This window comes from Saimiri boliviensis, chromosome 5 (genome assembly GCF_048565385.1).
Source record: "Saimiri boliviensis isolate mSaiBol1 chromosome 5, mSaiBol1.pri, whole genome shotgun sequence".
In the NCBI taxonomy this organism is placed as follows: domain Eukaryota; kingdom Metazoa; phylum Chordata; class Mammalia; order Primates; family Cebidae; genus Saimiri; species Saimiri boliviensis.
In genome coordinates, this window is record NC_133453.1 from 124609835 (window position 1) to 124631817 (window position 21983).

General features: G+C 40.3%; 1 protein-coding gene across 3 annotated transcripts in view; it reads left to right on the forward strand.

Annotated features, from left to right (window-relative positions):
* The first annotated feature begins 595 nt into the window (after positions 1–595).
* Positions 596–21983, forward strand: part of CCNT2 (cyclin T2) — a 51030-nt gene continuing 29642 nt past the window's right edge. For all 3 annotated transcript variants that reach the window (XR_005582303.2, XM_039479932.2, XM_039479933.2), the window contains exons 1-3: positions 596–797; positions 1578–1659; positions 20828–20956. Coding sequence is in view for 2 of the 3 variants with exons in the window: in XM_039479932.2 (XP_039335866.1) it covers positions 640–797; positions 1578–1659; positions 20828–20956 (369 nt within the window). In the remaining variant the exon portion in view is untranslated. The remainder of the gene's footprint in view (positions 798–1577; positions 1660–20827; positions 20957–21983) is intronic.

Below are 21983 nucleotides of genomic sequence, written 5' to 3' on the forward strand. Positions count from 1 at the left end.
GGACAGCCACGGAGCGCGACTCCCTGCGCCCCATTTCACCGCCAACCTCACGACCGAGCCGCGCGCTGGGCGGAGGCTGTTGGTACCGGAGTCGCACGCCACGAGACTGCGCAGCCCCGCCCGAAAGAAAAATGGAGGTGGTAGCGTGAGACTGCGACAGAGAAGGGTATTTTTCTCTTTTCGAAGGGCCGCCAGACCCCCCACTAAAGGAAGGGTCCAGCGGGCCTTCGGCGCGCAAGCCCAGACTCCACAGCGCAGCCACCGACCGCCTCTCCCGACACCCGGCGGACTTCCTCCTCTCCCTGCCCCTTCGCCCAATCAACCCTAGGCCCGGCATGCACTGCGCCGACCTTTTTCTTCCGAGACGACCCCCACCTTCGGCGCCTCCCAATGACAAGCGGCGCGGAGCATTGTGGTCCCGTGAGCGAAAGCGAGGCCGAGGGCAGAAAAAGAAAGCAAAAGAGTAGGGCGTACCGGTAGAGCAGACTCCGCGCCTGCGCATGGGCGGTGGCGGCCGTGAAAAAGGGCGGAGCGTGGTCTACGGCGAGCGGAGTGGGGCGGGGTCGCGCGCCTTGGCGGGGAGTCCGCGAGCCGGGAAGGGCGGGGGTGGACGAGGGAGCGGGCGGAGGAGGAAGTGTCATGGCGTCGGGCCGTGGAGCTTCTTCTCGCTGGTTCTTTACTCGGGAACAGCTGGAGAACACGCCGAGCCGCCGTTGCGGAGTGGAGGCGGATAAAGAGCTCTCGTACCGCCAGCAGGCGGCCAACCTCATCCAAGAAATGGGACAGCGTCTCAATGTGTATCCTTTCCTGTCTTCCGCCGCTCACGCCCTGGTTTCCTTGCCCGGTTGCCGGGCCTGATGCCCCGCGAATATGGCGCCGCCGCCTCGGCTTTCGCTGCGCCTTGGCCCTGCGGTCAGGGAATGAAGGGTCCTGCTCAGGCAGTCGCGGGGGTCGGCAGAGGAGGGGTGGAGGAGAGAGGACCCAAGGAATGTGGTCCAGGAGCCCGCGTTGTGTAATCTGTTCAGGGCAGAGCGTGGTGGTGGTGGCGGGGGATGGGACGGCGGCTCAGGGCAAAGGAGAATTTTAGAGATTATTGCAGAAAAGGGGCGGCTCCTTGGAACTGTCCCTGTCTCCGAAGGGTTTGAGGCAGGAGGGTTAGAGATGCTGAAAGGTCTAAATGTTGCCGCTGCCTTTCCCCGTTCTCCTCGCCGGCCTGATGGCGGTTCTCCTACCTTCGGAGCGCACTAGAGGTCTTCATGTTCTTTGCGTGGTTTTGTATGGGTGTGTGCGCGCGCGTTTCAACTGTCTCATTTTGAGTTTGGTCAGTCGTAGCCATTGATAAATAGTTCAAGGGTCCTTGGCGCTGAGTGAAAAAAAACTCGGCAGTCGTTATTCCCATTTATTTGGCGTCGAGCCTGTTCTCTCTCTGCCGCCCCACCCCCCGCGGGCATTTATTTCCAGTTTGGAGTTTGGTTTTGAATGGGAGGTATTGGAAAAGAACCTGGGAATTTGTCATCAATATTGTTTTGAGATGAGGTCTTGTTTTTGTCAGATATTTCCTAAATGTTGCGTTCCAGCTCCCAGCTTACAATAAATACCGCGATTGTTTATATGCACAGGTTTTATATGCACCATTCTTTCACCAAATTCAGCAGAACTGTAAGTACTATTTTGTTGTCTGTTTTTACTGTCACCAAATTTGAAAGTAAAGCGATACGCAAAAAAAAAAAAAGTTGGTCATTGCTTGCGTTGTTGGATTTACTGTTCTGAATTAACGGTTAAGATATATATAGTGATAAATATTTTGCTTCAAATGCAGGTTTTTTGTGTTTTTTTAAATTTATGATGGCTCTGCCAAACCTTTTAGGCTTAAAAAAAAAAAAATTCTTTCTTTAGAAAGTTACTACGTAGGTTTTCTTCATTTAAATTTTATAACTAATGGTTGAATAATTTCAGTAGTAATGTACAGTGTAATTTGGGCAAACCTAGTCTTTCTGTGATACACCTTAACTATGTTGGACTTACTGTTTAAAATATTGTGAATTGGGATTAAATTAATTGTGACATTATTTTGAAAGAGCTGTTTAGCAGAAATAATTCATTTATTTATTTGCTAACCCAGTAATTTCTTAAGTTGTCAAACATTTCTGTTTATCACATTAACATCAGTTGTCTCCTAAAATTTTTGGTGATTCAAACGTCAACTTTTGCTTCACATATACTACGTAGGGAATATGTTTATGTATTATTAGTGAAATTTACACCTGAATACTAAGTTACATAACCTGTGAATCTTGACAAATACAGTAATAGAATTTTGTTGAAATGTTTATTTTCGTTTATGAAAGATACGAGTTTGGTGTATGTTGAGTAACATGCATACTGTGTCGTGTGTTAATAAAGAACATTACACATTGTTTAGAAATGTTTAACCCTGCCCTAATATTATCTTTGTTACTTTTTATCAGTTATTTTTAGAATGTTATTCTGAAAGGTGTGTGTAGAAAAATGTACCAAAGAAGACTTGCTGCTATTACTGATAGTCATTAGAACTTATTTGCTAAGAAAACAATCCTATGAAAGATCCTTAGAATACTGTTTTTGGAATGGAAGGAAAGGCTTCATGGTTTAGATTAAGTCCTACCTTAATCTCTTCTGATCCTAAGTCTGATTTCGTTTATCAGTTTGGTGTATAGGTTAATCTTGGACCATATGTATTTTAATATGCATATTGGTCTCTTGAAGACTTCTTGCTTCTATTTCTTTTCTAAATTTGCATGATTCTGGCTCTTGCTTCTGTTTTCCTAGTTATTTCTTGTGGGTGAAACTTAAGTCAGTGATAGTGTTATGGAAGAGAAAGGAAGCCATTGGTAATAACATTAGATTAAGGGAATTCCATTTTTATGTAAATTGTCTCCAAAGGCAGCAGTGAACTAATGAATGTTAACATAAATGTGGATTTCCTTACATAACCCTGGATAATACCGGTTGAAATTACAAGTCAAAATAGTTTCTACTATTCTTTATATGGCTACAGACATCCCGTTTGCAGAATCAGGCATACTTTCCTACCTCCAGTAAATGATCTAGCCACAAGTCTTCACGTCTTTTTCTTTTTGAGAGAGAGTCTCACTCTGTCGCCCAGGCTGGTGCACAGTGGTGCTATCTCAGCTCACTGCAACCTCTGCCTCCCGGGTTCAAGCTATTCTCCTGCCTAAGCCTCCCAGGTAGCTGGGACTACAGGCATGCGCCACGGTGCCCAGCTAATTTTTGGATTTTTAGTAGAGATGGGGTTTCACCATGTTGGTCAGGCTGGTCTTGAACTCAGGTGATCCGCCTGCCTCAGTCTCCCAAAGTGCTGGGATTACAGGTGTGAGCCACTTAACCCAGCCGTCTTCACTTCTTTTTTGTGAGCCCTTCTTCTTATAATTTGCCTTTATGGCCTGGTTGGTGTACTTTACAATAAATACCCTACTTAAACTTTGGACTGTCGTTTGCATTCTAGCTTTCGCTGTTTTACTTGTTTTCCTTCAATAAAAAGGCCAGGGTATTATTTTTTATTACCTTTGTTAATGTCTTATTGTGTATGAAGGTAAACTTCAGCATTTTTATGTTGAGTCATTATTAATTGAAATCTGTTCATTTCTGTTTTGAGAAATAGTATTGTACCCTTCATGTCTAACTGTTGTCTTTTTTTACCTTTGCTATTATAATACCAAAAGTGATTTTTATATTTCTGTTGGTGCACTTGCATCAATTGCACACCTCACTTTTAATCTTTTCTTCCCTCTGTTCTTTTAGGGTGAAGGGTGTGGTCTTGAATGTGAGACACTTTTAAATTTGTATTCTCCCACATCATTGGGAAATTTTTTTCTATTATACTGAAATGTCATAGTAAACTTTAAAAAGCGTGAATCTTCACCAGAGTAAACACTATTCAGCAAATTAAACCCTATGAAATAAGCTTAAATTTTAAGATGCTGGTAACAAACTATATCTAGTCTTGTAGTAAACATTAATAGCCTGCGTTAACTATAGGAAAATATTTTTAAATGTTCATGTGACTTAATTGTATTTTCCCACATTGACATGTTAAAATTTTTAAAACACCCAAAAGTAATGTGCTGTTGTATTAATATTTAAGAATAAAATCAGTATCCGCATATTTTGGTGACACAGAAACTGTCTCTTACCATTGAGTTATTTTGTCAGTTACTCAGAGTTGAATAGCTGTCAGCAGTAAATGACTTTTATATGTAGCCTAATTAGATAAATCTACCTTTGTTCACTAGAGGCAATGAGGTTCATGTAATTGAAATTAATAATTAAAGAATGGCCTTGCTGGATCAAGCTCAAAATAAATTTAGTAAAGTGTAAAATCCCCTGGAGCCAAAAGTGCTGCTGCCAAAGTATATACTGAGGGACGGCACCCACCCCCAAAGTCAAACTTAAGGAGATATTGACCCAGCTTCTCTTAGAAACTCTAATTTGGTTAGTCTTTTGTGATGTGTTTTTTTATACCAGCCCCAAGTAGCCTAAGATTTCGATTGTAAAGAAGACAGCCTTTTCTAAGTATTTTTGTTGGTCATGGTCTTTTTTTTTTTTTTTTTTTTTTTTTTTTGAGACGGAGTTTCGCTCTTGTTATCCAGGCTGGAGTGCAATGGCGCGATCTCGGCTCACCGCAACCTCCACCTCCTGGGTTCAGGCAATTCTCCTGCCTCAGCCTCCTGAGTAGCTGGGATTACAGGCACGCACCACCATGCCCAGCTAACTTTTTGTATTTTTAGTAGAGACGGGGTTTCACCATGTTGACCAGGATGGTCTCGATCTCTTGACCTCGTGATCCACCCGCCTCGGCCTCCCAAAGTGCTGGGATTACAGGCTTGAGCCACCGCGTCCGGCGGTCGTGGTCTTTTCTTATAGCACATCACCAATTTACTTGATCTTTTCTATCTTATCTTCATTTTCCTTAGTTCCATGACCTCTTTCTTGAATTGTAGCTATCAGAACTCCATGTATATTATGCAAGATTTAAAGATATTGTAGGGCCTGGCATGGTGGCTCATGCCTGTAATCCCAACACTTTGGGAGGCCGAGGTGGGCAGATCACTTGAGGTCAGGATTTCAAGACCAGTCTGGACAACATGGTGAAACCCTGTCTCTACTAAAAATACAAAATTAGCTGGGTGTGGTGGCACATGCCTGTAATTTCAGCTACTGGGGAGGCTGAGGCAGAAGAATTGGTTGAACGTGAGAGGTGGAGGTTGTAGTGAGCTGAAGTCATGCCACTGCACTCCAGCCTGGTCAACGGTGTGAGACTCCATCTCAAAAAAAAATAATTTTTTTGCTTTTTCTCCTGTTATACTCTGGTCATGTTTTACAGGAGTCAAATCATCATGTCTTATTGTGAAATCTAAGCAGATGTTTGTATTATAGCTCACTTCTTCTTTTGCCTTTTAGTTTAATAAAGCAGTAATTAATCCAAGAATAATCTTACGCCCAGGAACCATTAGTATTACTTGGAAATACTGTAGTGTTGTCCAGTAGAACTTTTTGCATAGTGGAAGTTTTGTGTATCTGTGCTTAAATTTAGACAATTAGCCTAGATAATTTTTAAATTCCTTTTAAACTATAAATTATCTGGTTGAAATTTTGTAAAGATCTCACTATGACAGGCACTTTATATTTGTCTTGTTTTCTCAGGTAAAGTATTCTCCTAAGGAAGCAGACACAGTTACCAAGTGCCTTGTCCAAAATTAAAACTATTACGTGGCTGGAATTTGAACCGAAGTCCATTGCTTAATCCCAAACCGTAGTTCTTAATTTTTCCTATTTGAGTATATTTCAGAAGTAGAGCACAGCAGCTATTTATGCCGGTGATTTGTAAGGAGATTTATAAAGTAAACAATGAAAAAAAAACCCTCAAATTTTGATTTGCCCACCTCATTGCACTAAATCTAATGAGGTCCTCTTTATAAAAAGTCCCAGATTCCTCTTTTTCACTTAGCATTTATGCATTGTGTACCACTGTTTTTCATAAGGGTGCTTTATTTTTGCTTTCACGTGACTGTGCTCTGTCAGTTTTTAAGACTCAGCTGAAAGTTACTACTCTTTCATAAAGCATTCCCCAGATAATTCGCTGTTCACCATTTCTGAATTTATATCTCTGATCTTACCTTTGAATCTTATTCACATCCTGTTGCGATCTGTCTTTTTGGGGTTTATAGTAGTGTTGTATAACTGTACATATATGAGGTGAGTTTTTCCTTTTTAATTATAAAATAAACATACAAAACCACCAAACAAATGTATAGCTTAGTGGATTATTATAAAACAAACAACCTTATAATCACCACCGAAGTCAAGAAATGGAACTTGGGTAACTACCCCAGAATACCTCCGTGTCAACCCCCTTACTCCAAAAGTAACGAGTATTCTTTTTTTTTTTTGAGACCAAGTCTCACTGTTGCTCAGGCTGGAGTGCAATGGTTTGCAGTCTCAGTTCACTGCAGCATCCACCTCTTGGGTTCAATTGATTCTCCTGCCTCAGCTTTGAGTAGCTGGGATAACAGATGGGTGCCATCAAGCCCGGCTGATTTTTGTATTTTTAGTAGAGATACAGTTTCACCACGTTGGTCAGGCTGGTCTCGAATTCCTAACTAACCTCGTGATCTGCCTGCCTTGGCCTCCCAAAGTGCTGGCTTTACAGGTGTGAGCCACCTTGCCTAGCTCCAGTATTCTTACTCTAACAGTCATTACTTTCTTTGTAGTTTTAGTACCCAACTGTCCATTCCTAAACACCGTAGTTTAGTCTTGCTCATTATTAAAACTTTGCTAGGTCTTTGAAGTCTCTCGGTAGGCATGTTTCCCCTCCATCTATTTATGTCACTAAGTTTTATCTGTTGAAGGACCCTAGTGTGGGTAACCCTCCATATAGGCACCGAGGAATGAGAGCTAAGCAGAACCCTGGCACAGTTAGGGCTTGAGGAATATCTCACTTTACAGTGTTACTACTCAGCTATTTCCTTTTACATAATCCTTTACATAATCATATATTAGTTTATAGAAATAGGGCTTGAAGAATCCCTTTATATAATTCTCTATATATAATCATACAATAGTTGATAGTATGAGTGCCTAAAAATATTTCCCTACGTATATACCTATAATTATATCTTAGTTCATAATCGGAGGAAGGCCTAGAGCGGACACAGTGCAGAGCATGATTTAAGGGAAAAACAGTTATACCAGGACAGGAATCCATGGCCCAGGCAACAGCATTCAGTATCAAAAAGATACCCGCTGTATGGCAGGCTTGGGGCAAGAGCCACTCCTCCTGATAAAGGAGTTGTAGGACCTTGCTCCCGTTCTTGTGGAAGGCTGCCCTCAGAACAGCAATCCACTTTGGTGACTGTGAACTTTATCAGCTCTTGCTACTGTGCTGCTTGAAAAGCATATTCCCATAGAACCCATTGGAAGCTACTAGAAGGTGGCGGTAGCCTTGACAGCTCTGTCACTGCTGTGTGACTTAAAGCATCCTCCTATAAATCTTCTTAGAAGCAGTTTGCCCATAGATAGAAGTATTGCACACTGCACCCTCTTCACTGTGCATGGCCCACCTTCACGCCTCGGTGACCTGATGAGGGTGGACCCCTTAATGCACACAGCCCTTGCCTTCATGGGAACGGGCCCCTTGCTGCGCAATGTCTGCCTCCTGGCCTAGGTGACCTAATGGAGGTGTACCCCATGTTTTATTGCTCACAACTCTATCACTATCCTTAAAGATGATTTCACTCACTGCCCTGCCCCCTCACCTATACACAATAAATACTCATGCTTCTGGACATTTGGGACCTCGACTGACTCCGCCTATAGGTGGCGTGGCCCCCTGAGCCCACGCATTTTCTTTGTATTTCTGTGTCCTGTCTTTTTATTTCTCAGCTCCTGCGCCTCAACACAGCGTAAGGCTCACCCCACGACCCTGTGGGGCCCTCAGCCCTACATCCTAGTGGGTGTGACCTGTAGAGTTTCCAACTGTCTGAGTTTTGCTGATTGTCTTCTTATGGTGCAGTTTACTGTGTTCCTTTGTTCTTGCATTCCTGGAAAAATTGATGATTAGATCCAGGTATTTAATCAGACTCCTGTTAGATCCCTTAGGCAAGACTATAGATGATGTCAGTGTTCTTTCATCAGAAGGCCTAATGTTAGGTTGTCTCTTCTCTTTGTAGTGTTAGTGGCTGCTGAAACTCCTTTCATTCATTGGTGACACTCTAATTCTGTCATTTCTTTCTTAAAAATTGGTATGTTTGTATTGAAATGCTTGATTCATCTCCTATGTGGACACCCAGTGGTATATATCATACAGTATAATTACCTGATTCTTGCCCTTTTTGAGATATAATTCACATACAATACATTTCACCTATTGAAAGGATATGATTCCATGGGGGTTTTTTTTGTGGTTTTGTTTTTGTTTTTGTTTTTGTTTAAGAAAATTCACAGAGGTGTGTATCAATTTTTAGAAGTTTTCAGTATACTAAAAGAAACAGCTAACCTCACAGTCATTTCTCCCTATTCTAGACATTTCATAAATGGAATCATACAGTATGTTGTCCTTTGTGACTGCCTTTGTGACTGCCTTCTTTAACTTACCAAGTTTTCTAGGTTCATCTGTGTTGTATTTATTAGTACGTTGTTTATTTTTCTTGCTGAAGTACCCATTATTCCACTGTAAGGCTAGACCACATTTTATATATCTGTTCATCAGTTGGACATTTGGATTGTTAGCCACTTTGGCTGATAGAAACATTGCTATTAAGAACATTCATACACAAGTTTTTGGTATCTCTTGGGCTTATATCTAGGAGTAGAATTGCTGGATCATATGGTAACTTGAGATTCCAGTAATCTTGGATAGCTCCCCTTTTTTTGTTTTTGTTTTTGTTTTGTTGTTTTGTTTTTGAGACTGGGTCTCCCTCTGACAACCAGGCTGGAGTGCAGTGGCACAATCATGACTCACTGCAGCCTCAACCTCTTGGGCTCAAGTGGTCCCCCCGACCTCAGCCTCCCAGGTAGCTGGGATTACAGGCATGTGCCACTACAAAGTTACTTCTTAAAATTTTTTGTAGCGACAGCAGTCTCACTGTGTTTCCTAGGCCATTCTTAAACTCCTGGACTCAAACAGTCCTCGTGCCTCAGCCTCCCAACACTCAGCCTAAAGCAGTTCTTTCCAGTGTGATTTGTTGGTATAGGCACAGCTCTTTTAATTTTTTCTTTTTGTCTTTTTTTTTTTCCTTTTGTGGAGAATGGGGTCTCAGTATATTGCCCAGGCAGGTCTCAGACTCTCTCTTTGTATGAGCTGAATACTGTTTGATTACTCATTTTTGTGAGATACTAGCTTTCCTTTGCATCTTGCCACACTGTGCTGTGTATTGTTATATAATAGTCTGTTTTGCCCTCATTCGTATGTACTAGGAATTCCTTAGGAATGGCTTGTCATGTGATGAGGTTCTAACTATCCATGGGGTTTTGGTTTTGCTATCTTGTTGCTCTGTTTTTCTGTGGGGATTTGGGTATCTCCTCTGCAGGCATCATCTCAGAATTCTTCAGGTAAGTCACTAAAAGTTTATCTTCATTCAGGAGTTGATACACTAATTTCCAATGGAACCACAATAGGCTATCATTTAAATGTACTTAAAAGTACTTCTGGGAAGGTGAAGCTGATGTTTTAAAAGAATAAATCACTTGGAAGTTTATGTTAAATAAGGAGGCTTTGGGAGAGTTCATTTATTGATAGGCATTACAAAGTATTTATGATATTCTTGATTGATTTTCTCAAATTAATTCTGAAAGCTACCCTAGAACTTCCCCATAAAGCTTAAGTGTTATTTGAAACAAGCTGCTCTTATCTGCCTTATTACAGGGATGCCGACTTCAGTGACTCTGTATTATTGTACAGATCTTTTTAAGTACTCCTGAAGCCACTTAAAATTCTTATTGTGAAATTAAATGATTGTGAAATAACTCATACCTTTTCTCTGCACACACAGATACGTGTGTGTTTAGTCTTGGTAATTTATATGCTTCGCTCGTGGCTCTAGCTCAGTCTTTTTGTTGAGTCATCGCATGGCAGGAGTTCAAGAGAGTGAACCCAGTCGTGCAAGACCCAAGGCCCATTCAAACCATAGCAAAATTCTAGACTTAGGTATATAGCATGGAATAGGTTTTTATATTAGCAAATGTGCATTGAGTGTTTGCATTGGCCAAGGCACTCGAATGTCTTGGTGTAAAATAAGACAGATTTTAGATAGTTTATAAACTGACTTTCAAGGCCATTTCAGAACAGGAGTTTTGTTTTTAGTATTAATACATAAAATTGGTTAAGGTAAATTTTTAAGTGAAAATCCAGTTAGATCACTGTGTTTTATTTATAAACATACACGTGCGCGCACACACACACACACACACACACACATACATTCTAGGGAGTACATATTTACACATTTTCTAGGGATGAGGGGAAATAATGGAATCCTCCTTACTACTCAACATTTTTTGGGTCTTAACCTAATACTTTACCCTTAAATAAGCCAAGGTTCTGGTTGTTCAGTGACATATTGTCTACATATTGGCTGTATATAAGGAAATACATGTAATGTGAAGTTTTTCTCTAAATTATTTGGAGCTGATAGAGAAAAATGGATGAGAACTGTACAAGTTCACCTATTCCTTGTTAAAAGTTAAAGGTGTGAAGTTAATAACTTGTGCTTAGAGACAATATACTGTATATTTACATGGCAGTAGGACCATATTATTCCACGAACATTAAGTGCATAGTAATATGAAGAGCCATATGCAAAGATGGGATTTATTTTCTTACAAGTAATTAAAACATAAATAGTGCTTTCCCTGAGGGACATGTATTCTAGTGGGAGAGGGAAAAAATAGTGCTTTACTTTAAGTTTGTCTGTCTAATGTGGAAATCACTAGGAGCAGTAATCAATTTGAGCTATTTTGTGACACTTATGAACATTTAATGCATTTATTTTATTTATTGAGACAGAGTGTTTCTCTGTTGCCCAGGCTGGAGTTCAGTAGCCCGATCTTGGCTAATTTTTGTATTTTTTTTTTTTTTCAGTGGAGACAGGGTTTTACCCTGTTGGTCAGGCTGGTCTCAAACTCCTGACCTCAAGTGATCCTCCTGCCTCAGCCTCCCAACGTGCTGGGATTACAGATGTGCGCCACCACACCTGGCCGATTTAATGCATTTTCATTTGCTTCATTCTCTTCAGAATGTCAACTATGGATTTAAGTGCTGTCAAATGTAATAGCCACGTATTAGAAGTAGTATTAGCTACTTGAAATGTGAATACTGCACTGAGGGAACTGCATTGTACTATTAGATTTTAATGAGTTTACATTTAAAAATTAAAGTGGTGGCCGGGTGCGGTGGCTCAAGCCTGTAATCCCAGCACTTTGGGAGGCCGAGGCGGGTGGATCACGAGGTGAAGAGATCGAAACCATCCCGGTCAACATAGTGAAACCCCGTCTCTACTAAAAATACAAAAAATTAGCTGGGCATGGTGGCGCGTGCCTGTAATCCCAGCTACTCAGGAGGCTGAGGCAGGAGAATTGCCTGAACCCAGGAGGCAGAGGTTGCGGTGAGCCGAGATCGCGCCATGGCACTCCAGCCTGGGTAACAAGGGCGAAACTCCATCTCAAAAAAAAAAAAAAAAAAAAATTGAGATACAATTCACATATCAGAGATTGGTGTTTTGAATGCCTAGTATGAGTAACTATTTGAATTGATACGGTTCACTTTATGTAGAGCTAAATATTTGTTAAAATTATTTTTGTTACCCAAAGAACCAATTAATGGTTTTCTGAAATAATTGCCTTTAAAAAAAAATTTTTTTAATTGCATAATGTAAATGTCAAAAAGTTACTTGCTGTTTAAGAAGTAAATGTTCTCAAAACAAAACCTGATTCTACTTTTAAATTTAAAAATGTGTGATAAAGGTATATACATGGTTAAGATGCATATTGTTTATTAGTATTTTTTATAATTAGGCTTTTGGTTTTCTTGAAATTTATTTTGTTAGTGCATGTACCTACATCTGTAGAGATCTGGCCGAGCACGGTGGCTCACACCTGTAATCCCAGCCTTTTAGGAGGTGGAGGTGGGAGGATTAAACCCAGGAGTTCGAGAGCAGCCTGGGCAACTTGGTGAGACCCTGTTACTACAAAAATTAATTTAAAAAAAAAAAAAATTAGCCCAGCATGTTGGTGTGTACCTATGCTCCCAGCTACTTGGGAGGCTGAGACGGGAAAATCACTTGAGCCTAGGAGGTTGAGGCTGCAGTTAGCCACGTTCACGCCACTGCACTTAAGCCTAGGTGACAGAGCAAAACCCTGTCTCAAAAAGAAAAGAGAGCTAATAAACAAATGCCCCTTTGTTTGAAATGGAATTACAGGTGTAAGCCACCACACCCAGCCTAAATAGATGTCTTTAACATTAGCTCCTTAAAAAAAATTGAGATGGGGGCCAGGCACAGTGGCTCAAGCCTGTAATCCCAGCCCTTTGGGAGGCTGAGGCGGGTGGATCACGAGGTCAAGAGATTGAGACCATACTGGTCAACATGGTGAAATCCCGTCTCTACTAAAAATACAAAATTAGCTGGGCATGGTGGCGCGCGCCTGTAATCCCAGCTACTCAGGAGACTGAGGCAGGAGAATTGCTTGAACCCAGGAGGCGGAGGTTGCGGTGAGCCAAGATCGCGCCATTGCACTCCAGCCTGGGTAACGCGCCATTGCACTCCAGCCTGGGTAACAAGAGCAAAACACCGTCTCAAAAAAAAAAAAAAAAAAAAAAAAAAAAATTGAGATACAATTCACATATAAAACCCACCCATTTAGAATGCATAATTCAGTGGCTCACTTACGGAGTTATACAACCATCACCACAATCTTTATTTAGAATATTTTAATCACGCCAAAAAGAAACCTGGTTTCTATTAGCAGTTTGCCAGTTCCACTCCCCTTCCTAACCCTGGGCAACCCCTAAATTATATTCTGTCTCCATAGATTTGCCCATTCTGGACATTTCATATAAATGGAATCATGTATATGTTACAGTCTTTCACTAGCATCTTTTCAAGGTCCATTGATGGTGTAGAATGTATTAGTATTTCATTCCTTTTTACTGCAGAGTAATTGATACTCTTCGTCATGTGGCTGTACCTCCTTTTATTTATCCATTTATCAACTGATGGACATTTGGGTCGATTACACTTAGCAGCCATTCCACTGGCTATTATGAATATGCTGCTATGAACATTCATGTACAAGTTTTTGTATGGACGTATGTTTTCATTTCTTACGAGTGAGAGATATGTGAGAGTGGAATGGATTGGTTTGGTAATGCTGGACTCCAATACAGTGATCTTTTTTGATAGCTTTTAAAAAACATTTTGAGGAGCTACCATACTGTTTTCCAAAGTAGCCATACCATTTTGTGTTCTCACTATGTGTGAGGGTTCCACTATAACCACGTTTCTTGTCTTTTTTTTTTTTTTATTATAGCCATCCTGACAGTGTGAAGTGATAGCCCCCACTGTCTGCATTGTACTTTTTATGTTTATGGTGGTATTTGCAGCACAAACATCAAATTTATTAATATTTTTCTTCTGTAACTTGTTTTCTTGATAGCATATATAAGAAACCTTTACCTAATCTAGGGTCATAAAGCTTTATTTCTCTTTTCTTTTAAGAGTGTAATAGATTTAGCTCTTAAATTTAGGTCTGTGATTCCTTTGAGTTTTTATGTGTGATGTAAATAAGGGTTTGACTTCTTGTTTTTTTTGTTTGTTTGTTTTTTGTTTTTTTTAATTATTTGAATATACAGTTGTCCAGCACTATTTGCTGAAAAGAGTTCTTTCCCGACTGAATTTTCTTGGGATTGTTAGTGAAAATCAGTTGATCATAAATGTAAGGGTGTATTTCTGGACTCTGAATTCTATTCCATCCCCTTATGCAGACCACATAGCCTTGATTACTGTAGCTTTGTTGTAACTTTTGAATTCAGGAAATATGAATCTTCCAACTTTGTACTTTTTCAAGATTGTTTCGGCTATTCTTAGTCCTTTGTATTTCCATGTGAATCATTAGTTTCTGCAAAAAAGGAAGCTGAGATGTTTATAATGATTCCATTGAATCTGTAGGTAAATTTGGGTAGTACTGCCCTCTTCTTGATCATCTGTTCGAAGGAAGTGGCCGTTTGTAACATTTATGTAGTATATTTGAATACCTGTGCAATGTTAATGTTCTTGTTTCACAATATTATATAAGTCATTTTATTGTCCTTTTAGGTTTTTAAGAGAAGGGAATCTCACTCTGTTACCCCCAGGCTAGCCTCAAACCCATGGGGTCAAGCTGTCACCCGACCTCAGCCTTCGAGGTAGCTGGGACTAACAGTGGTATTTTTTAGTGTTTATTGTAGGCTGGTAGAAGCTATATCTATATAAGAGAGAGTAGATAGTGCCTAAACTATGAAATACTAAGTATAGTTTAAAGTTTTTTTTTTTTTTTTTTTTTTTTTTTTTGGATATGGAGTCTCACTCTGTCACCCAGGCTGAAATGCAGTGATACTAGCTGCAACCTCCGCCTCCCAGGTTCAAGCAATTCTCCTGCCTTAGCCTCCTGAGTAGCTGTTATCACAGGGGCGTGCCACCACACCCGGCTAATTTTTTTGTATTTTAGTAGAGACAGGGTTTCACGATGTTAACCAGGCTGGTCTCGAACTCCTGACCTCGGGTGATCCGCCCCGCTCGCCTTGGCCTCCTGCGGTGCTGGGATTACGGGCGTGATGCCACAGCGCCTGGCCAATATTTTTTCTTTATTAGAAACATTCATTATGCCCAGGTACTCCCCACAAAATAATTTATAAATGCCAGTTTATATTAAGCATGTTCCATATATTGTTTACATATGATGTAGTTACTCTGTGGAAATCAAGCCTTATTCATTTAATTAGTACTGCTTTTCAGCAATATTGAATACTAACGTTTTGGGGACGTTATTAAGCCAACTTTCTTTCAAATGTAATTAGGTATCTTAACATCCAGCTTGAAGAATTTTTTAATTCTTTTTTTTTTTTTTTTTTTTTTTTTGAGATGGAGTTTCACTCTTGCCACCCAGGCTGGAGTGCAATGGCACCATCTCAGCTCACCGTAACCTCCGCCTCCTGGGTTCAGGCAATTCTCCTGCCTCAGCCTCCTGAGTAGCTGGGATTACAGGCACGCGCCACCATGCCTAGCTAATTTTTGTATTTTTAGTAGAGACAGGGTTTCACCATGTTGACCAGTATGGTCTCGATCTCTTGACCTCGTGATCCACCCGCCTCGGCCTCCCAAAGTGCTGGGATTACAGATTGCAGAAACACCGCACCCAGCTGAGTTTTTTAATTCTTAACATAAATTTTCTTACAGGTATTTCACTCACACATAATTATTTGGGTAAGAAAACACCTAAAATGCCAGGCTGGGTTAATAACATTTTCTGCAGTTCCTTAATGCTGGTGTTTTTAGTGCATTCGAATTAAGGATAGGAACCACTTTTTAACAATGTGCTGGATTTTTGGTTTAATAGGCTGAAGCTTGGTAAATGTCAGTTAACAAATGGGCACTTTGATTTATTCCACTTCCTTCTTTGTGGGCTTGTTACCTCTCTTGTCTTTCCTCTACTTTCCTTTTCTTATTCTAAGACCTTCTTTCTTTTTTTTTTTTTTTTTTTTTTTTTTTGAGATGGAGTTTCGCTCTTGTTACCCAGGCTGGAGTGCTATGGCACGATCTCGGCTCACCGCAACCTCCGCCTCCTGGGTTCAGGCAATTCTCCTGCCTCAGCCTCCAGGTAGCTGGAATTACAGGCACGCGCCACCATGCCCAGCTAATGTTTTGTATTTTTAGTAGAGACGGGGTTTCACCATGTTGACCAGGATGGTCTCGATCTCTTGACCTCGTGATCCACCCGCCTCGGCCTCCCAAAGTGCTGGGATTACAGGCTTGAGCCACCGGACCCGGCCTAAGACTTTCTTTCTATCTATCATGTCTTCAAACTATAGCCTTAGCAAGAAATTTCCAAATTCTGAGCTGTGATGTCTAGAACTTGCTGAATACTTACTAATGAAGTCCTTTTCAAGGCACTGAAAATAGTTTTCATAGTCTTAGGGTTGGATAGGCTGGTGTTCAGGGCAATTAAGGGCAAAGGGAGAAATGGCATCACTAAAGATGAAACACAAGAGCAGGTTAAAATGAACCTGTTGGTAATAGTAAATGAAAAAGCAAACTTGGAAGCCTTTTCTTTGCTTCTGTTGGGGTTTTTCTGAATTCGGAGATTTAACGTTGAAGAGCAATCAAATAGATTTGGCTAGTTCTTAAATACAAATGCACCCACCAAGTGTTTGTATGGGATTAATTATTAATATTAAGAGAATAAGGACTCGAGTGACTCATTGAAACTGAATACAGCCATCTTCGGTAACTTAGAAATTACCCAGACTTTCTGCTAATTCAGCCTGACCCTGCCTCCACCTATCAAGGTTGAAGCCATCAGTGGAGAGTGAACAATATCAGCAGTAAAAAGGTATCAGAAGCAGAGAGGGAAGACAACAGCCAGGAATGGGCAGGAGGTGAAAAGATGGAGGAGGAAGGAGTCAGATTAGGAGGCAGTAATGGAAATAGAAAAAGAGAAGGAGCGAAAAGAATATGGATATAAATCATTGAAGTTATATCAAGTATCATAACTTCAGTGTTTGAATATGATTGCTTAGACTGCAGCAGGACAGCAGGACCTTCCAAGAATTAAGTTTAACCTTGGAAGGAAGAAGGTGAGCAAAAGAGAAGGGAAGTTTAAAAATGTACTTGTTAAATTGCTTTTTAAATTTAAGATCAACATTAACAATGTACAATTTTTCAACATAGTAATAATATTTGAGTCATATTACTGTGGAACACTGTTCTAAGTCCTGTACGTATTGGTTCATTTGATCCTCACAAAACTTTACAAGCAGATACTATTAATATTTCTCTTATTTTACAGATGCAGAAACAGAGCCACAAAGGGAATAAGTAATTTGTCTAGGCTAGTCAGATCACAGAGCCAAGATTGCATTTGAGGCAGCATGACTACAGCTGACTCTGTCACCTTTACGTCCCTGTCTCCATGTTTTGTATTATGTATTTCTATAAAAATTTGTCTTGGGCCGGGCGCGGTGGCTCAAGCCTGTAATCCCAGCACTTTGGGAGGCCGAGGTGGGGATCACGAGGTCGAGAGATCGAGACCATCCTGGTCAACGTGGTGAAACCCCGTCTCTACTAAAAATACGAAAAATTAGCTGGGCATGGTGGCGTGTGCCTGTAGTCCCAGCTACTCAGGAGGCTGAGGCAGGAGAATTGCTTGAACCCAGGAGGCGGAGGTTGCGGTGAGCCGAGATCGTGCCATTGCACTCCAGCCTGGGTAACAAGAGCGACACTCTGTCTAAAAAAAAAAAAAAAAATTTGTCTTGTTTTGAGAATGTTACATTTCCTTGAAATAGTTATATGTATATATATATCTGCTAGAGTGACAAACTCATGACATTATTCAGAGTTAAAACAATTGTAGGCTGGGCGCGGTGGCTCAAGCCTGTAATCCCAGCACTTTGGGAGGCCGAGGCGGGTGGATCACGAGGTCGAGAGTTCGAGGCCATCCTGGTCGACATGGTGAAACCCCGTCTCTACTAAAAATACAAAAAATTAGCTGGGCATGGTGGCTCGTGCCTGTAATCCCAGCTACTCAGGAGGCTGAGGCAGGAGAATTGCCTGAACCCAGGAGGCGGAGGTTGCGGTGAGCTGAGATCGCGCCATTGCACTCCAGCCTGGGTAACAAGAGCAAAACTCCGTCTCAAAAAAAAAAAAAAAAAAAAAAACAGTTGTAGACACCATGCACATCAACTTCGTTTTACTTTTTTCCTTTTAGAATAATTTGAGAAAGTTTATTGAACTAGGTCCAGAATACAAAAATAGATAGTGCCTGGTTCCTGTCCCCAGTGAACTGAATCTCAGTTTGTAATTGTTTGGTTACTTGAACCAAACCCGTTGTACTTCTCCAACAATACTAGTGTGAATTATTTGGATTGAATCAAGCTTGCATGTGCCAGTGAATGTTTGCTGGCCTCAAAAGTATGCTCACCTTTAAAAGCTATGGATCAACTAGTAATATTTCTGTTACTTAAAACATTTGGAATTCTTTTAGGCCTCATGACAAAATCAGCCTTCCATACAAAAAGCTGTAATACCTAGTTTGATCACCTTCCTTAGTCATGCTTGAACTTAAAAGCCTCACGTGGATATTCACAAAGTATTTATCGAAAAAGGTGTTTTGTTTTGTTTTTACAGCCTTAATAGAGAAAAATGTTTGCAGGTTGTAGAGAAGGAAATGTGAATGGAGTTAGTGGCTTTCACCAGAATCTTTGGAAGAGTGTTGGGTATTAGTGTTGCACTGAAGGAGGATAAGAATTGAGCCCTGTTTAAAGGGAACAGAAAGACTTCTATGAGGAGTGTGAGTAAACAAGTGAGCCTACCCTGAATATCACTGCTTGGCTCCCTGAATACTTAATTTTTGAAGTTATTTATAGAATTTTAGAATGATTAGTACACATTCTTTGTTTCTTTTGAGACTATCTTCTAAGGAGAAAGTCTGTGTAGTTAGAAAGTATTTCTTGAGAAGTGCCTTTTAGGCAAGTAAGAGAAATTTTGGATCGTCTGACAGGAAGTTTAAATACTAAATTCAGTCTAATTTGACTTTAGACTTGAGCCTCTATTGCAGGCATCCCCAAACTTTTTACACAGGGGGCCAGTTCACTGTCCCTCACACCGTTGGAGGGCCGCCACATACTGTGCTCCTCTCACTGACCACCAATGAAAGAGTTGTCCCTTCCTGAAGTGCAGCAGGGGGCCGGATAAATGGTCTCAGGGGGCCGCATGCGGCCTGCGGGCCGTAGTTTGGGGATGCCTGCTCTATTGCTTTGCTCTGACAAATAGTTTCAGCTTTTGAAGACTTGATTAACCATTCCTCTGTTAGACATTGGTAAGAGGAAAACTGAGAGAGTCTTTATTTTCTTGAATGTCTTATGTGGCCATTGGCTCTCAGATTTTTATAGTGGCATTTAGAATACTGTGAATTTAATACTGAGATCATTATATAGTACCCATATCTCATTCATTCAGCAAATTGAACCACAGCTACATAGTGCTAAATACTGGGAACACAAATAAATAATTCTGTTCTGTGGTCAGGCTACTTTCAGACTAAGTTACTCTTTTGAGTATTCTTAATTTTTCTAATTTTTTTCTTGTTGTAATTTTAAAAGGAAGAAATAAGTTGAAAGTTCAAATTAAAATTATTCACTCATTTTAAGGTAACATTATTTCTGGTTCCTGGGAAATTTTCTTCACCTCCGGTTTGGCATTATTTCTGTACGGTAATTTTTGACCCCCCAAGATATAATGAGACTCAAATGTTCACCTCTTGAAAAATGGGTACCCAAATCTTGACATTTAGAAATTGTCTTCTCATGGGAAACTTCTTACACGTAATCTTAAAACATCTGAGTTTATTTTATGCCTATTTTCCGAGTCTACAGTTACTTGGTTTATTATTAATTTTAGGGGTAGATATTCAAACTTGATGTTTATCTGTCTTAGTCAATATCTTTGTAGTGCTGTGTTCTTATACTTCCATCCCAAGGACCTAATTTACTAAGCTAAAAAAAAAAAAAAATGCTAGTTTCTGGATCTCTGATTGGCAAAGTTTCTACTATCTTGGTTTGTATTGCATGCTTATATCCTGGTATTATAGCTGCTTTTATTATTTCTATAGTTAAGTAATAGAGATAATTAAGAAACAGCTTTATGTGCAGAATCCTCCTTATCTTGTCCTCTAGATGCTTTTTCTGTCCCTTCAACAAGATAGTGAAGATAGGTATCTTGTTGTGTGGCAGTTACAGCCACACAATGAATCATTGCTTGATTTAAAAGAGCACTAGAAGATGGTGACTCTGTGCCTAGAAAAGGAGTATAGTGGATATATTGGACCCGCTTCTCCCTAACCCTCCCCCCGCTCAGGTATAGCATCATCTTTTTGCTTGAGATATTTTTTTTCTTTGCTTCTACAATGTGCAAATCAATATTATTTAAACTTTCTCTTATTTGGCATTTTTAGTATGTTAAGTCAACTTATTTAGTGTATCTTTTCCCTTTTCCCTTTTGTTCTATGTGTATAATGGGTAAAACAGATTTTATAGAGTAGCTCTATTTAATGAATAACTTTATTAAAACTATTAAACAATCTAGTCGTAGCCCAACTCACAGTTCATACTATTAATAATGCGTTCCTTCCTTGCACACCTCCCCCCTAGAAAATAAGATGCTTTTGGCCTGGTGCTGTGGCTCACACCTATAATCCCAGCTCTTTGGGAGGCTGAGGTAGGTGGATCACCTGAGGTCAAGAGTTTGAGACCAGCCTGACCAACATAGTGAAGCCCGATTCTACTAAAAATACGAGAATTAGCCTGGTGTGGTGGTACACACCTGTAATCCCATCTACTCAGGAGGCTGAGACAGGAGAATAGCTTGAACCCAAAAGGCAGAGCTTGCAATGAACCAAGATTGCACCACTCCACTCCAGCCTGGGCAACAAAAGTGAAACTCTGCCTCAAAAATTAAAAAAGGAAAATAGACGGTTTTTTGAAATGTATTGTGTTTAAATCACCAGATTTTTATATTTTCTGCAGATAATATCGCCTACTGCGTTATTTTTGGCTGCAAAAGTGGAAGAACAGGCTCGAAAACTTGAACATGTTATCAAAGTAGCACATGCTTGTCTTCATCCTCTAGAGCCACTGCTGGATACTAAATGTGATGTATGTAAATATTGGGTTTTTTATTTTTCTTTGTAAATTTGAAACTTTTTCATAATGTAGGCCTAATAAAAACACAGTTCAATTAGTGTTGCCTTACAAATGCTGCTTATTTTTATTACCTCTTAGGAATGCAATGCTAGGAAGCAGTTTGGCAGAAAAACATTTCATGTATATTCATGAATTTGGATATATTCTGAATTAGAAGGCTTTGGTTCCAGATGCTTTGTAAATTCAAGGATACTTTGTTTCACATTTTGTTGTTCAGAGCTATGACATATGTAGAGGATAAGTCATATCACCTCTCAAATACTGATAGCTGTATTTGAGACCAGAGTATAAATAACTCTCTTAAATTGACAGCAGATGAAGGAACAGAAAATCTTCTGAATTTACCCATAGACAAGTAATTAGTTTTGTTTTTGTTTTTGTTTTTGTTTTTGAGACGGAGTTTTGCTCTTGTTACCCAGGCTGGAGTGCAATGGCGCGATCTCGGCTCACCGCAACCTCCGCCTCCTGGGTTCAGGCAATTCTCCTGCCTCAGCCTTCTGAGTAGCTGGGATTACAGGCACGCGCCACCATGCCCAGCTAATGTTTTGTATTTTTAGTAGAGACGGAGTTTCACCATGTTGACCAGGATGGTCTCGATCTCTTGACCTCGTGATCCACCCGCCTCGACCTCCCAAAGTGCTGGGATTACAGGCTTGAGCCACCACGCCCGGCCGTAATTAGTCTTTTTAAAGTATTTTTCCTTTTTTAGTGCATGTACTACTACTTACCTCTCTGATACATAAAGCTGCATTTTACTATGCTTTCATGAGCAGCATTCTTTTAGAATTTTAATTTTCCGAAAGAGTAATGTCACTTTCCAGACAACTTTTCATCAACATTGTGATAAACCTGATTTCAAAGATCTATTTTAAATTTTTCTGACATCTTAAGATGGAAGGTAGAATTGTGGCCCTTTGAAATCATTTTTCTAGCATCCTGAGTTGCTTATTCAGGAACCTTTATTCATTGAATGACTAAC